The sequence below is a fragment of the Nothoprocta perdicaria genome, unplaced genomic scaffold (assembly GCF_003342845.1).
Source record: "Nothoprocta perdicaria isolate Ctin4 unplaced genomic scaffold, notPer1 scaffold_161, whole genome shotgun sequence".
Classification (NCBI taxonomy): Eukaryota; Metazoa; Chordata; class Aves; order Tinamiformes; family Tinamidae; genus Nothoprocta; species Nothoprocta perdicaria.
In genome coordinates this window covers 759,216-773,945 of record NW_020454772.1, presented here as the reverse complement: position 1 = coordinate 773,945, position 14,730 = coordinate 759,216, and the positions used below count along the sequence as shown (strand labels likewise).

At 38.9% G+C, this 14,730-nt stretch overlaps 1 protein-coding gene across 1 annotated transcript in view; it reads right to left on the bottom strand.

The window, feature by feature from the left end:
• The window catches only part of PIK3C2G (phosphatidylinositol-4-phosphate 3-kinase catalytic subunit type 2 gamma), a 262,575-nt gene that overhangs the window by 80,372 nt on the left and 167,473 nt on the right, over positions 1–14,730 (bottom strand). Inside the window, exons 20-22 of the mRNA XM_026035575.1 lie at positions 5,158–5,338; positions 3,650–3,757; positions 1,193–1,285 (exon numbers count right to left, since the gene is read on the bottom strand). Coding sequence (XP_025891360.1) covers positions 1,193–1,285; positions 3,650–3,757; positions 5,158–5,338 — 382 coding nt within the window. The remainder of the gene's footprint in view (positions 1–1,192; positions 1,286–3,649; positions 3,758–5,157; positions 5,339–14,730) is intronic.

Below are 14,730 nucleotides of genomic sequence, written 5' to 3'. Positions count from 1 at the left end.
TCTATCTTTTAGTTAAACTGCTTTGTTTTTTTTTTATTATATCTTACATAAGTATTTCAGGCTACAGGCATTCATTACTATAAAATGAGTACTCATCACTTACTTAAAGAAATAAAATTCAAACTCCTTCTTTTTCATTTAGAACTATTTTTGAGTATTAATTCTTCTCACTACCTAGTCTGATAAAAGAATTTACTTACCTCCACAAAACAACTTCCCTCACATATACAGTTAGTTAGTCAAAAACTGCATATAATATCAGTGCTTATCATTTTGCATACACTTTATCAGTCACACATACATTTGAATACAAGTAACAAATGCCTTAGTCTTAATACAAGGACTTGCTCATAGCAGAAGGTGATGGCAGCTCTGTACAAGTCCTGCACCTATCATATAGTTGGCTGTTCTTGAACAGTACTGGGCAAGGGAAAAATAGAGCTATTGCTAGTTTAAATGTTCCATGGTCATGCATTTGCTAAAATATGTAGGAACCTCCCTACTTAACTTATGGATTCCCAGGTGACATGATTTAAGAAATATCCTTCTAAATGTTCCAAAAAAAAGTCTCAATATGTGAGCATTCCCCTCACATACCTGAGAGGATACTTCTGTTCCTGAGAATCACAGCTGCTCTAAGGGTGAATTTCATTCAGCGTGGGCTAGATTTTTTTTTTTTTTTTAATGCATTTTTAGCTCCTGGTTTGGACACATCAGAAGTAGGAAAATATGTCTTTACCTGGCAACACTGGCCATTTTGGATCCATAACCCATTTTTTATAAGGCTCTTCATTTACAAGGAGTATTCACTTTTCTGGAGGGCTTTTGAATCTCTTCTTTTGAATGAGGGCAGATTTAGATTAAATGCACTGTATTTTGTACATGGATGCAGCACTTGAACTCTGAAGCTTTGAAGGTGAAAAGTGGAAAATGAACCAGAGAACCCTGAGTCACTTCCTCCAACTAATTGAACAGAGCTGAGAAGAGGGGTAAAACTCCTCTGCAAGCTCTGCAGGTGGAGTTAGGTTCTTTCAAGTATATGTGATCATGAACACTTTGACTTGTTGGAAACACATGGGCAAGGCTACTGGAGTCAGTCATTCTCAAGCACAAGGGCTGAAATCTAGCTCAGATAACTTTCAAATCAACTTCTTGTATATAAAATGAACTGTAAATTAAAGGAGTAACTTACCTTAAAAATAATATCGATGTTTCCGCTTGGAACATTAGCATTGATGAAGGAGATTTTTAGTGGGAGAGCATTGGATGTAAAATATGAACATGACTTCAGGTTAAAAAAAAGCAAGAGAGAAAAAGAAAAGCGTCATATACACAAAACATCAGACTAATACAGTAGAACATTCCTCATCTTTAAGTACGGCTCAGTAGCACCGATAATAAAACTAAATAAATCTTGATATTATTCACTGTTCAGAGACATCAAGCGAATGAAAAACTCTTTTTCCCTTGACAATATGCCTCAATCAATAATCAGATTAAATGAATGGATATTTTCCCTAATTGTTTTTCATTTTTACTCAGGCCTATTAATGCTAAACTTTGCCTGGAACCAGGGTATTGGGTGGACAAAAATATCTAAGACTGATCTAATGAGAATCTGCAAAGCATTGAAAAGTCTTTCATCCTATTTTTTTTTTCCAGCAAAATAATTGTCTGATTCTAAAATACTTGTGGAAGAAAACAACTTTCTAATTTCAGTGGTCACTTAAACTGAGAATGCATGAAATACTGAATATCGCTATCTATGTTATGTGCAATTTATCTTAATTGAACCTAAACCCTGACACTATACCATATAGCTCCTTCCACATGAAGACATTGGCAGCTTATAAAGCATTAATGAGCTAAGCATTGCAAGTCCTGTGTGTGTAACATTAGTATTATCATCATCATTATAAAAGTGGGAAAAAAAAAGGAAACAAAAACAATGGTAAATGAATAGCCAAGTTTCCCAAAATAATGAGAACCCCACAGCAGCTACTGCTACCATTACTGACTGCAACAACTTAAAAAAAAAAGCAACTAGACAGCAAAAAAGCAACATCTGTCTCTTGCTTTTCATTTAAATATCTCAAAGTACGGTACAAGCATTCAAATATTGTCTCAGTCACACCATACCTCTGTAATATGCAATGGCTATTACTGATGATGAAATGCTGACCCCTGTGGAATTTTGCCATGTGAATGCTTGACTAAGTGTTTGAAAGGGTACTACAAGACATTGTATTAGTGATAGGGCTGGGATCAGTCACTACTAGCAGCCTCCATAGTGCTACTGAAATAAATTAAATTTAGGTTATTACAAGCACTTCAAAATGGTAATTTGCATGATTATACTGACATACAGTTCAGTCAAGAAGCTGCATATATTTATAGCATGATAATAATGTATAATCATATAAGAAAAATGAAAGAAAAAATCTCTCTTCAGTTACTTATACTAAAAAATTTTGTATCAGTGCAGTCAAGCTGGTGCTGCATAAATAGCATGACCGTATACAGTGAGATACCTTCCCATTAGTCATTATTTCCAAAAAGCCTAAAAGCAGTGAGAAGCAGCAGGCTTCAATTTCTTATGACTTATGTCATCCACAATTGGCCCAAACCTGTGGGGTGCTGAAAGACCTCTGTTCTCAGACACATCAAGGCTGAAGAGTAATTATTTGGAGAATCACGGGTCAAACAATGCTGAGGGGATCAGTACCTCTTAGAATCAGGTCCGCTAAGGATAATGAGCCAGTGAGCAAAATTATAGCGCAAATTGCTGTAATTAAATAGCTAAACCTGATAATATGCACAGGTCTCCAGGCTTTTCTTTCTTTCTTTCTTTCTTTCTTTCTTTCTTTCTTTCTTTCTTTCTTTCTTTCTTTCTTTCTTTCTTTCTTTCTTTCTTTCTTTCTTTCTTTNTCTTTCTTTCTTTCTTTCTTTCTTTCTTTCTTTCTTTCTTTCTTTCTTTCTTTCTTTCTTTCTTTCTTTCTTTCTTTCTTTCTTTCTTTCTTTCTGCTAGATACCTTTTTTTTTTCCCTCTAGAACTGAAGCAGCTTATCTCTGGCATTATATTGTTTATGAAAACATTTCTAAACAATGAATAACTGAGTCTTAGTACTGTAGTCAAGTAACATTAAATAGCATTGATATTTCCTTTAGTCAATTTTTAATAAGGGTTGTAAACACATGTGACTTTTACTGCGAGTATTTAACATTATGGCAATTCTTGGTCATGTGCCTGTCACTTCAAAAGGAAAAGAGTGAGCTCCAGATCTTTAGCTTCTCCCACTCTTCACAGAGGAGGCTCCAGGATGAGAAAAATAGGGACTTGCAACCAGACCTCATCTGCAGGAGCCAGGTGCCCTTGCCCACACCAAAGGCAGAGTAGGGCTAGGGGCTGCAGGCTAAGGCAGGATGTGCCTGCTGCCCTCACCCTAGCAGCCCCCCTCACCAATGAAAGTCTTCAGCTTCAGGCAGAAAAGCCGAGTATCAGTTTAGCAGATGACTCACACAACATCAATCTGTAGGGAAATGCCCAAAAATGAGAACTGCAGGATTAGACCCCAGTCCACACAGCCATTAATTCCCTTTTCCTTTTTATACTAAATATAATGTAACACACTGCATAAGGTAGACTTACATCTGCCTCTATGCCTTGCACAACAAGAGCAGGATTCAGGGGAAGTCGACAAACTTTTACCTCCTGGAAGAATTGCTGAAGTTTGCTGAGTTCCATCTTTAGCACCTCCTGCAACACATTAATCATTAAGGCAATGGGAAAGAACATAGCAGTAGCTGTTAAGCTGTTCACTATCTACCCATATTTTAATCAAACAATATAATATCTGGAGATCGTAGCATCCATGTAACCTTATAACAGCTAATTAGGTCACGCTGAGGAACAGATATAACAAATAAGAACTGTGATTTTGCTTCACATTAATCCTTTTGCTGCCTAGTTGCTCCACCAGTTCATGCTGCCATGTAGGTTCAGATTTGATGCTCTTCATTAGGGGCTTATTATTATTGCACCTGCTCTGCTGTGTCTCATGACTTTTTTGCCTTTCTCAACAACTTTATAATTTGTGGTTTGTTGCCTCAGCATTGCTCTCCCCCTCACCCAACTGTAGATCTGTTAACAGCAAGGTCTGGGAGTTTCTCATGATCACAGTAAATATAGCCTTGAGATTAGTCTCTAAAGACTGAATTATGCATGAGTGAGGCATAATGTGGCACTACTTCCATTTCTTAGGATGGATCTTACCCTTGGCTAATTTTTTTTGTGTCTGTTTAATTCCATATTTGTTTTGATGCTCTCTATAGCAATACTGAAAGTTTTCTGAAACGTCTTCTGAAAACCTTTGAATACTTAACTAGACAAAACCAATTCATGGTAACTTCCTAGCAGCCAGAAGTGATGGGTCTCATTTTTATTTGGCTTCCTGGTCTGCCCAACTGAGATCTCAGCAGGAAACAGTTTTACACATCAAGTAAGTAGCAAGAACAGTTGTCTTGCAAACTTCATGGGTTGGAATTTGAAATCTCTCCATGCTATGTAAAAACCACATCCATTGGAGAGGAAGGCTAAAATCCTTCTACTTCCAGGAATGCATCTCTGCAGACAGGTATACAGTATTTTAGTTGCTGAATGTTAAATTTGAGATACTATGTACAGTCAACTTCAGCTGCCTCTGTTGGGAAGAGAGGATATACAGTGCGTCAATCAAAACTCTTAGCCTTCTTCCATGCTTTCAAGAACTACTGCACCTCTACAAGGCATCAGATATTTTGCAGTGGGGCTTTGCATGAAAGCATTCACTTCACATTCTCTTCAGTAAAATGTCAACAAGTTCTGTAGCCACTATTTCTGACCATCTTGAGATCTGAGTGAGAAACCACAGATGAAAGAATTCAAATGGGTTAAAAAACATGTTGGCCTCAAAGGCTATAGTTGTTAAGACTTGGCTCTTTCATACCATATGTTTTACATGTTTGCAGAATAGCACTAAAATTTAAAAGCAGTAGTTAGATCCTAGCTTTATCTATGCAAAGGGCATTATAGTGAAGATGTGTTACCTTGGAAAAATTAAAATTGAACAAATAGAGATAGAAAATGAGTTATTAAAAGTGCATTTTTTTTTAACAAACCTTTCTTTTGGGGTCACTAGCAGCTTTTACTTTTTCGGCAATGTCTTCCAGAACTCTGATAAGTTTTCTCTCCTTAGCAAACTCATTGTTCAGGGTTTCTCCAGCACAGAATTGGAGAGCAGCCAGTAGTTTCCGATACCAGGTTTTGAAATGAGCTTCATTCTGGGCATTTTTCAGTAGCCTAAAGGGAGAAGAGGGAAAAAATCTGTGTATCTAAAACTGATTTGTATTTTATACCATATCTAGCTGGAACAACAAATGCACTCCAGACTAATCTGTATTTAGTGACTTTGGGCAGTTTAACAACAGAATAAAAAAAATATATATTGCTTATTTGTTGGCAGTACTCAAGTTCCATTTGATAACTAATGAGATTGCAAGTGTGTTGAATCAATAGCAGCCTGCCATTTCTTTTTGTAGTTCAGAGTGCAGTTCCAACATTGCTTCTTATTTCTGCAGAAAAAAAAATTAAGTAGGGATAATAAGTTGTATTTTTTGGAGTCTAACCTAAAACATATACAGGCACATGCATTTTCTTCCTCTGCCAGTATCTTCCTCTGCCAGTATCAAGCATATCTTTCAGACAGAAAGTGCATTTAAAGACCATTATGGTCTCAGTGGTAGCATCAGTTCCACAAGCTTTCACTATTTTAAGTTCAGGAGACATTTTTGAGATAAGCAGTAGTGCTAAAATGAGTGAAATGAACCTGCTTTTGTTCCTTGCTTTACTGATAGTGTTGGCCAAGAGCAAACACTCAGCTTTTAGTTCTACTGAAACTTGTAAAAGCCATGTGGCTGGAGTTATTATCAGTATATGAGCTATATATGTGAGAACATAGACATATACCTGATTTTTCATGTTTACCTTATTATCTTATTTAAGTATAAGGCCATTTGGGTCAGGAAAGCAGGATTTTAGGGTTTGCTTACTTAATCAAAAAGTATCACTGGGGACTTTTTTCATTACTAAGGGCCAGAGATTTTGTACAGCTTTGATTTACTTTACTTTTGTGAGAGTAGACAGAATCACCAGCTTCATATTGCTGCTATCCTCCTGATGATCTCCTGCAATTTCTCTTAAGTACCAATGAACTGATCTTCACTTCTTTTCCCACTGTCCTTCCACACAACTTCATTCCTAAGAACATCCTAAATCCAGTGATCCTTCTGGGTCCTCCTTTGCCATATGATTCAACACAAAACAATATCACCTCAGATACCAAGGGAGAAATCTTTCCAGTAACATAAAAAAATTCTCATCTATGGATTTATAAGTACTGCAAATCTTACAAGAATGTGTAGTGTTTCTATCATCAGGAATGCCTGGACATGAAAAGGAAGAGATATGAGAAGTTTACCATCAGCACTCTCTGGCAGAGATTGAAATGACATTCTGTTCTCTAGGCTAGGAAAAATAAGTAATTACTGTCTGGCTTGAAAAGAAATACAAATTGCCTGTGCAGGGCCTGGTGGAAGATAAGCCCAGCGTACAGAGACAGCTCTATCCCTTTACAGAGCCCTCCACAGACTGTGAGGATAGCTAAGAGCATATGCCTGTATGGTGACTGCTAAACTAATCCTTCCAGATTTCAAGCACAGTTAGTCTCAGACACCACAGGACAGGATTCAGCTGCTTAAATGCAGATATCATGTACCATTTTAGCTGTCCTAGGAAATCCCAGCTGGCCTCCAGCTGCTGCCTCAGGCATGGGGCCACCAGAGGTCCTATCTCCTATCTGCCAATCCCATACAGATGTCTCAGGCTGTCTTAAATGGCCTGTGTTTAGGCTAGCAGATCCCTCTCTGCAATGGCCTTTTAGTTGTCTTGCAAGCAAGGTGATTTGACAAAAATAAACACTTTCCATTTGCACAGTAAGTAAAGGATAGTCTTGGTGATCTTTTTTTTTTTATAAAAGAAGGCATAACTGGCACAGTTCAAACTGTCATCTGGACAGGATTTTCTGTCTGCTGAAGCAGAGCCCCACTTGGCCTCAGCCCAGTCAAACAGCTTTCATTCACCTTGGGGTGCTGGCAGACTGAACCTGGACTGAACCTGGACCCACAAGGCTGGGTGCAGACATGCTTGCATAGGGGCTGCAGCACTGTGATCTCTATTCTGAACTGGCCACAGGGTGCAGGTTACGTTGCTGCAGACTCGTCCACATGCATTTTCACTTGCCTTGAAACATTTAAATGTTCTTGAACATTTAAATCATAGCCATTCACCTGCTCCATTTTCAATGGTACATATTTAAAGGAGCCATGAAGGTAAGCTTTTCCTGAAGGGACACCCCTTTGTTCCTCTCAGGTATACAGAACACTAAAACAATTTTTATTTCCCTAAAATGAAAGACTTCTTAGAATTTATATGCAGGAAAGCAAAGCAGCAAAAGCAAAATCCTTTCCTAATTTAAACATAGATACTTCCTGCAGATGAACCTAGCCAATCCATTTTTGATAATGTTTGATAATGTTTTTGATAATGTTTGTGGCCAAGTATCCACCTAAAATAAGCCTGGATAAATGCCAGTGTGTACATGTACTTACAAATATTTCTTTTTAACCTGAAAAAAGGATTATGAGGCAGATTCAGATAGATTAAGGCATGCACAAGGACAGAGATTGGATGCATCTGAATCCTCTTAGGTATGTTTCTCATATCTAAGAGCCCAAGCCACCGGGGAAGTTGAAGCAGTCACCCTGATCTGGCTGATACCATCTCTATGCACAGCCACCGCAGCCCAGCACACGCTCCAGAGCCTGATGCCGCATAGCCGCTTTCCATAGCGCCTGTGCAGCCCCAGGAGAGACTGTCTGTCTCGCTGCTCTGCAGACAGCAACTGCAGTATTCCTTCTGCCTACCCACCAGGGTGGGTATGCTTCCCAAAGACGTAATTTTTAAAATGCTTGGATCAATTGGGTCCGACTCTTTATCTTATTCTTAAAAAAGAAGTCCGGAGGAGATACAAATGCCAGCCTTTAACGTGATGACTCGTTGCAGGCTTTGCTGAAATGTTTAGTCAACACATGAACAAATATGCAGTTGTAATTCTGTCTTCCCGGTGGCCTGGCCCACACATTTTCACTCCACCGTTGTGAGAAGCCAGCAGAGAGAGGAGCATCTGCAGCTTCCGAGACTGCAGGATGCAGAAATATTCAAGATGAAATTTTCAAGCTAGGCTTGGACACCTAGCTGTGACAGAAGACAACTGAATTAGAATGATTTAAAATTCAAGACAGCCATTAGGAGCTTTTGTAAAGCTTCTTTTTTTTTTTTTTTTTTTTTTCCCTGACAATTTTCACAGCATTCAGAAAGACAGAACTCAATATGAAAGCCTGCTTTATATGAAGACATAGGATCTTGCTATTAATAACAGAGAGATTTCCTCACTTTTCAGGATTCTGATTCGGAAAAGAGGCCCTTACTCTCAGCAAGAGATGCACTGTTTGAAGGCCACATTTCTGGGAAATAACGGAGCTAGATACAGAAGGATGCTGACTCGAAATTTAGTAATAAAGCAAACCAGACTACCTCTGCCTACCAGCAGTCAGAGCACCCAAGTGACTTCTCAGGTGGCTCGAGAGATGTCTTTTCCCTTCTGCAGACAGCTGCTGCTTCTGCCTTCCCGCATGTATTCACTCCATGACTGTAAAGTGGCTCAAATTCCGTTTTCTGGCAGCTGCAGCTTCAAACGTGTGCAAAAGTAAGGCAAGTGTGCTAGAATTTGCCACAGGGCACAAGGGAAGGTGGGACTGGATCAGGCTAAACTGGCTGCGGCTTCAGAGAAGAAGCAGCATCACTAAAACCAGCTGCTATGGAGAAAAGGGAAATTAAAAAAAAAAAAAAACGAAAGAAAGAATGAGTAAAGTATTGAAATAGGATGGATCTTGGTAGAAGAGCAAGTGAGCCACCTTTCTCCTGCTGCTGCTGTGATGTGGGAGAGCTGGTGCTCTGAAGACCTTGCAGCAGACAGTCTATTCTCTGTCTTGACCTCTGGCAGACAAGTGCACGAGTCAGGCTGCTCAGGCAACTCTGCAGCTTGAATGTCTGTTCCTTGTCTCTTTTTAAAAAGGCAAGCAGAGTGAACCAGAGAATCACTCCTGATACTGCATTCGCTTGCAGGTAGGCAGCTGTACCACATACCCACACACAAAAACCCAGGTTCCTAGGATCCTACTGCAAGTTTTATCCCCTGCCTGCTGTGAATGAGTGAAGGGCAACTTGACTGGATTAGTTATGTGTTATCTTACTTATAGACTAATGACTGTAGTTAATTCATGTTTCTGAATGATATCTGGTATTTATTGCACAAAGGCTGCACGTACAGTGTATACACATTACTCAAGGTTTTTCCACAATATTGCAATTTTAATGTAGAGACATACAGAGACATGCAAATGAAGAGCTGTAGGGGCTCCAGGTGAACTCTGGAGCCCTTACTGTTGCTGGTCAATCCATGACAAATGTCACCAAGGAAGTCAATACGCTTTGCTGTGAATGTGGCGTTTATGCTTGTCTTCTGTTCCACTAAACTGGCATCAGGAAGAGCTGCAGAAAGAGAGCATTAGCACAGGACTAATGCTTATGATAGCCGTTTTAAAATGTTTCTTTCTGGCCCTTGCTATCAGTCAAAGCTCACAAGCCACAGCTGCACAGCTTAAGGTTGCCATTCATCTTGATTTCCATCAAACATCCTGGAGCACTGCTAAAGACATCCTTACTATTTTAGAGCATCACAAGACTATGGCACACCACTGAAACATAGGAAAGAGAAAGATTTGATTTTCAAATGCTTGAAGGAAATATTTTAGGCAGGAAGTATGAAAATTGGGGAGTAGGTGGAAGGAAGAGATGGCAGTTCATCAGAGGGGTTCATTTCAGGATTTGCAACTTCTTAAACCTCACTGCAAGTTAATCACAGACACAAGGATGAGCAGTACAATGCAGCTGAAGTTTAGGACCTCCATCTAGCTCTGAAAAGCCATGAGGATAAGCAGGCAACTGCTGCTAATTATTCAGTTGCAAGTAAAATCCTGCTTTGCTTTCTCTCTCATCTCCTTCAAGGTTATATTGCACAAAGTTTTTAATTCCCTTTAATTGCCAGTGAAAACAGGAACAATCATTTTGATAGAGATACCAACATAGCAAATACTGCACAGATACTCCAAAGAACGACAAATACCTTTGTCAAGTACCCTCAGTCCTCCATCCATGGGCACTACCAACCTACCCCTCTGCAGGACACAGGGATGTCTGCAGAGTTCATGTCATCTACTTGTTAGCTGCTCTTCTTAGGCAGGGCCTCTTTAACCACAGGCAAAGCCTAAAACACCAGAATGCCACAGCGGCAAGAGTCTCAAAAAGAAGCGGCTGTGGATTTTGTGACTACTTCAGTAGTGCTGAGAATAGAAGGACAAACTTGCTGATGCTCCCAGTAAAGCATCTATGAAATAGCAGCTTTTGCTCCACAGAACAGAAAGGAACATTTATAATTCTAGCAATAATTTGCAAAATTTTGCCAGGCAACAAAGTTCAAATTCATTTAAAATTCTGGAAAGTATTGGGGTGGTTCTGTTCTCATCATTCTTTGTTATTCCACAGAAATATACAGGCTATCTTCCCTCGTCTCCCTTGAAAAGTAGATATAAAATAATACCTCCTTTCTAGCATTAACTCCAAATTCTAATAAAAAAATTGTTTTGTGAACTACAAGTCAGAAATAAAAACACAGGCAACAACAGCACCATTCTGTGTACAGTTGTTGAGACACAGCAATCTATAAAGCAATAGAAATAAAAGCAAACAATCAAACAACTAAGAATCACAAAATGCTTAATGTGATTGGGACTAACACATTTTCTTAAGGACAGAATGAGGAGCTAAGTCAAATGGGAAACATTAGCCTGGAGGGTTAACGTACAAGTAAGACGGAGAGGACCTGAAAGTTCTCTCCAGGAGACTGTAGCACCAGGCATTTTGTGTAACTTTACAGAAGTGTAATGAGAGGATATCCACTTGACTGGAAGGACTAAGATTCAACTCTTAGTCCTCTCTCAACTTCTACTCAAGTAAATCTTTGAGATGGGAACAACACATATGTTCTTGCGGCATCTGCCCCATTTTGGATCTTGACACCTTGCACACAAGAAAAAAAATTGCAAGTTGGTTTCACCTGCTGGTTCTCATATAATAGATATACATTTATATACTCTTTTTTTTCAAAGCATTTGCTTTTCTAACCCATTTGTTATATTTTTACTTAGAATGGATGTCTAATGTCACTCTATCTCGGACAACAGCAAAATGTTGCGATATTACTATAAAACATGCTATCTGGGCTTAAGAAACACAACAGTTATATGGGAGTCAAGGGAACAGTTTCCTTTATTTGCTAATCTTCTCTCAAAAAACTTTAAGAGTCAGGTAACACAATTTGCATCTAGACAAATCACTTGATCCTGAAAATTCAATTGACTAAATTCATCCCATCCCTGCTAACACCTTAACTTTGTAAGGCATGTCTTGCTGACTCAGAAAATTAGTAAATCAGTGAAAACAAATGCTATGCAATGTAAACTGCCAACCTGTTGCAAAGCTAAGGTTGTCAAGTTGAACAATGTTTTAGTTGATATATAGTATAACTGCACACTGCTTTATTAACAATATAAACTCCAGATAAAACTATTTTGGTCTGGAATGGGGATTGCAAGCAGCAGAAGATATCATTTCAGTAAAATACTATCACAAACAAAAAGTCCTGGCAGCAAAACACTGATGTAACACATGGGGATCTGTGGTTATTCTCCACCACATCAATATGCAACAGCGGACTTCTTGGGGGGACCTCACAATCTGTGAGTGAGATCACAAATTCAATCAAAATCTCACCCTAATAACCCTAAAAGTGTCAGTCCAAAGCTCCACAAATGAAAGTCCTTCAGCCTAAAATGACTTTAATGTAGATAATAACCTTCTTAGGCTCAGATTGTAACTCTAGGTCCAAGTGCCCTGTACTTCTAACAGCTAAAGTACCAGTGATGGATTCACTCTTCAAACACTATATTCAAAATATTAAAATATACCTAACAAATATATTGCATTTAACAATGTATGAAGGTTACCAATAGGACAATCTTATTTTGCATACAATGAGAAATATGGCATTCAAGTGTGATGCTAATTTTGAGATGTCTGGTTCCATGTTTGCTGTCCACATGTGTCTGTGTGTGCTTGTTTCAAAATCACAAATTTTCTACACAGAGCAAACGTCACATTATCATCAGACTGTCATGCAGTATCTAAAAAACTATTATCTTTGTAATAGCTTAGAGTAAATTTGTGACACAGGAAGTGAAATGAGACATTCAGTCCATGTGTAACAGAAATTGTTTTCTTCTTCCTACTGGGTAAATACATTGGAAGCTTGCAATGAACAGGATTAGAGGGGATAATCACAACTAAAATAGGCAGGCCTAGTGGTTTTAGTGGGATGAAGTCCAAATATGCCAGCAATTAATTAGATAAAGAAGGTGACTGAGGCAATGCTACTTTCAAATCATATAAATAAAATGCATGATTAATCAAGACTCAAGTAGATCCAGAAGAGCCAATGGAGTTGCAAAAATTTCCACTGCATCTGAAATTAGACCACAGTTATCACAGCAATACAGTGAGGAGAATATGACAAATATTTTTTCTCATCTTTCTATTGCTTGGGTAGTTCATGTCTACCAAAATGGTTTTGGACAGCTTCTATAGCTTTCCACTAGCTTCACAGCTGAAACAAAAAAAATAACTTATGACATTATGAAATAAAATATATGGCACAGAACTGAGTCTGTATGGTTCCACATATACTGGGCAGTTGAGATTTACAGGAAAACTGTGAAGAATTAAACCAAAGCACTTTGGTTAAAGTTCTACATTTTACTTTCTTTTTTTACATACCAAAATGGAGGTAGCTTCAATAAGAAAAGTAGAATTGTCTTGCTATGGGGTCATTATGACCATTGGCTGGTCATATAAAGAGCCCTGCCAGATTTTATTCATATAACCAGAGCAAGACTGTGCTTTATAATCGTAAAAGCTTCATACGACTCATGCTGTGCATGGGGAGGGCAGTAACTTTTTTAGGGGGAGGAAATAGTAAGAGGGAGTTACACTATTCTGCAAATATTATTTTATATTTGCATATATAGATTTATATAGATATAGAGATTTCTATAGAAAACTTATGCACATGACTACAGTGGAGAAAGGATGGATGAAGTTCAGTACAATCCAAGTCCAGGAGAAGGTAACGTCTTTTGAAGGTAACATCCCTTCTACCTCTCTCTTATGCACATGACTACAGTGGAGAAAGGATGGATGAAGTTCAGTACAATCCAAGTCCAGGAGAAGGTAACGTCTTTTGAAGGTAACATCCCTTCTACCTCTCTCAGAGACCTTTTTTTTTTTGTAGATAAGTTATGTTTTAAGTGCAGGTGACAAAAGCACAATAAGAACTAGCAGGCTGATCTCATATTACTTCCTGAGGTGTCAGTCCTTCTCCTAGATTTATACTGTCATCTTGGCTTCACTGGTATATCTAGTGGTCCTGCTTATCTTCTTTTCACAGTATCTAAGAATGCAAAATTTGTTCATTCATTCGATCAAAATTAATTAAGATCAAAATTCATTCAGATGATGACTATACAATAATTGGGAAATATAATGAACCTTGAGCATGAAGAGAACAAACAGAATGAGCTGCAGGAGTTTCAGAAATGATGGTACCTTAGTGTAATTACAAGATTGCAAAAATGTGTGCTTTAAGTGTTTCTCTCATGCCCTATGTGGTATGTTTTTTTTTTTTAAAAAACAAAAGTTGTTTTCTTCTGTCAATTTGCCACAAAGCATCTCGTTAGAGAAGCCTCTGCTCATCTATCACCTCTGTGCTTCTGACTTTGACAATCGAGAGAACAACTTTGAGAGACTCTGTACACCTCAAACAAAATGACACTGTGAAGACATACACATATTAACAAGCTAAAGTAACGAGCAACCCCCCCCCCCCACACACACACAGAATCACAGAATGTTCAAGGTTGGAAGGGACCTCCAGAGATCATCTAGTCCAACCCCCCTGCTCAAGCAGGGACACCTAGAGCATGTGGCACAGGGTGGCGTCCAGGTGGATTTGGAAGACCTCCAGAGAAGGAGACTCCACAACCTCCCTGGGCAGCCTGTTCCACTGCTCTGTCACCCTCACAGTGAAGAAGTTCCTCTTCACCTGGGGATGTAACCTCCTGTGTTTCAGCTTGCACCCATTACCCCTTGTCCTATCGCTGGCCACCACTGAGAAAAGCTTGGCCCTCTCCTCCCTACAATCTCCCTTCATGTATTTATACATGTTAATAAGATCTCCTCTCAGCCCCCCCCCCCCTTTTTTTTTTCTTTTTTTTCTGGAGAAGACAGAGGGGAATCAGGACTTTTCAGTAGGGGAGTCACCAAAGTCCCAGTAACCCTTTTTCATTCTTTCTTGATTTTGACTCTCCTAAGGGAGAGTCTCTTCAGGGCTGCAGCTCTCCTTA